This window comes from Gavialis gangeticus, unplaced genomic scaffold, assembly GCF_001723915.1.
Source record: "Gavialis gangeticus isolate Ggan-Ray unplaced genomic scaffold, GavGan_comp1, whole genome shotgun sequence".
Classification (NCBI taxonomy): Eukaryota; Metazoa; Chordata; order Crocodylia; family Gavialidae; genus Gavialis; species Gavialis gangeticus.
This window is the reverse complement of record NW_017729009.1, coordinates 11,430,435-11,432,861: the sequence shown is the minus strand read 5'-3', so window position 1 is coordinate 11,432,861 and position 2,427 is coordinate 11,430,435. Positions and strand designations below refer to the sequence as shown.

The 2,427-nt window shown below is 47.3% G+C and overlaps 1 protein-coding gene across 3 annotated transcripts in view; it reads right to left on the bottom strand.

The window, feature by feature from the left end:
- TPD52L2 (tumor protein D52 like 2) overlaps positions 1-2,427 on the bottom strand; it is a 28,038-nt gene extending 25,611 nt beyond the window's left edge. For 2 of the 3 annotated variants that reach the window (XM_019510056.1, XM_019510058.1), the window contains exon 1: positions 2,277-2,427. In XM_019510056.1, coding sequence (XP_019365601.1) covers positions 2,277-2,378 — 102 coding nt within the window. In that variant the 5' untranslated portion in view covers positions 2,379-2,427. The remainder of the gene's footprint in view (positions 1-2,276) is intronic. The other variant, XM_019510057.1, reaches the window with a different exon arrangement.

The following is a 2,427-nucleotide window of genomic DNA, read 5'->3' as shown; positions in this document are numbered from 1 at the left end:
GAGAAGAGTTTGGCTCCATGGTTAACTATGAAAAAAGACCCTTACCAATGAATATTTCACAGCTCTTTCAGAATAATCAGGATATTTATACACTGGAGAAAAATGCAAACAAGAACCTCAAATCTATAAAGTTTGACTAATTACATTAAATTTCAGTATCTTGGACAATATAATTTTGGATGATACTAGTAACATTCAGATTTAAAATTAGGAAGCTATACAAAGATTAACCAGAAGCCATGAGCAATGGTCACTTATCCTGACAACCCTGCCAAATCCTACTTCCAAGCAAAATGGGGTCTATTTTGTAATTCTGTCATGTTTTTACTGAAGGGGGGGAAAGAAAAAGAAAATCGCATTGTCTTAATACTTCTTCTTTCCTTGTTGTTTACTTCTAAGTTTCAATTCTGTTTGAACTCACAACCATCAAAACACTTGAAAAATCTTAGCTAGCCACAACAGTGCAGATTTGCATTTTTGAAACAGTACTTGGACTCCTGAGTCAGAATTAGAATAGGGCTCTAAAGCACATCCAGAAACTGCAAGTCAACAGCTGCAGCTCTTCCTCTTTCTGTTGTTTCGTATGCAAATAAAAGACTCCAAACTAAACAATATTTTTAAAAGGTTTTAAAAAAGCATGCTTTTAAATGCCATTATTCCAAAGGAGTTTCTCTTCCATGCTCCGCATACTTGAAATGCTCTCTCTTCTGAACGGAGAAGAAGTCATGGAGATGTTGGGCTGGAAGGGACCCCCAAAGGTCATCTAAAACCCCCTGCCTGAGGCAGGATCATCCCCATCCAAACCATCCTGTACAAATCCATCATCTAAATTCACTTGAAACTAGACTTCAACTTGAGCTGAGAGAAAACCCATCGCTTTCCTTGAACCTCTGAGGTCAGGACACCTCTGGGGAAAGTGCTACAATTGAATCCAAAGGGGAAAAATAAACACCAGATGCATCCCAGTCTATAAAGCTCACAGGTCATTTATGCTACAGCATGGAGTGAGGCCACCATAGCCTCTTCCAAACATCCTACTGTTAGCATAATAAGAACATAAGAGAACTGCCATTTTGTGGCTCACATTGGAGGTCCATGTTGTCCACACCTGCCCCTTCTGCAAGCAGAGGGAGACCCTGGTCACACCTATGTGGGGCGTGCCAGGCTGCAGCCCCTTCCCCACCTCCTCCAGAACCTGTTGCTGAGGTTCCGGCTACACAACTCCCTGCACCTTTTAGTTTCCACACTCCCCATCCACAACTCTACCAAGTCCTGGGACCTCCTGATCAAACTCCTCCTTGCCCCAGCCAAGCTGGCCAACCATCTGACCAGTAAGATGGACCACCAGGAACTGTGGGACTGTTTTTCTGTCCCTGGTTTGTTCAGGTCTCTGGGCAGTTTCACTGGGCAGCAACTGCTAATTCCTTGGACTTTCTCAAGAGCCAGTGGGCACTGTCCTAGAATCACACACAATGGGAGTTGGAAGGACAGGAGGTCACATCTAGTCCAGCCCCCTGCTCCAAGCAGCACCAGCCCCAACTACATCATCCCAGCCAAGGCATCATCTACCTGGGTCTCAAAAACCTCCAAGGATGGAGCATGCTGCTCAGTATCCCTTCTCAGTGCACTCGCTCTGAGCCTCCAACATCACTCCCATCCCCTCTTGTGCCTTTCCTTCATCCCACGAAATGAGCTGTTACTGTCTCAGCAGCCTGCCATCTTCACGATCCTTCTCAGCGGGCGACAGCCCGCAATCTTTTACAGGTAACAAACAAGCCCATGTCACACTGTAGCAGGGAGCAGAGGCTGAAAGGGGAGCGAGCTGGGTCCGACTGGTATTTTTCCTCTGCTCCTCTCTCACTTGTAGACATGCCCTAAATGCTGGAGGCTGCATGTGCATTAAAATGCTTTAGTTCACATGCATTAAATCTAGTACCACCGTTGTGAGATACAGGCAACGTGCATCAGCCTCTCTTAATGCACACGAGCTAAAGAACAGTTTTTAAGCGACGCTTAATGCACATTAGCCTCTTTTAACGCACACGAAGTAAAAAGCACTGTTTTAGAGTGACGCTTTAATGTGCATTAAAACTCACATGAAGATGCACCCTTACAGTGCTCGCACACAAGCAGCGCATTGACTCTGACACACCAGCACCTCGCAGCAGACTCAATTCACTAAAGTATGGGCCAGGTGGTGGAAGGGGGCATGCCCCCAGCTCCCCAAAGTGCGTGTGGGACCCAGGCCGGGCTCTCGCCCGCACCACACGCCATACCTTGGCCAGCTCAGTGCGCAGCTCCTCCTCCTCAGCCGGTGTCAGCCCCTCGCAAGCAGGCGGGCGGGCCACAGTGGCACTCTCCACCGGCACGTCCGTCATGCTGTCGGCCAGCAGACCTTTGTTGGGAGAATTCAGGTTGATATCTGTC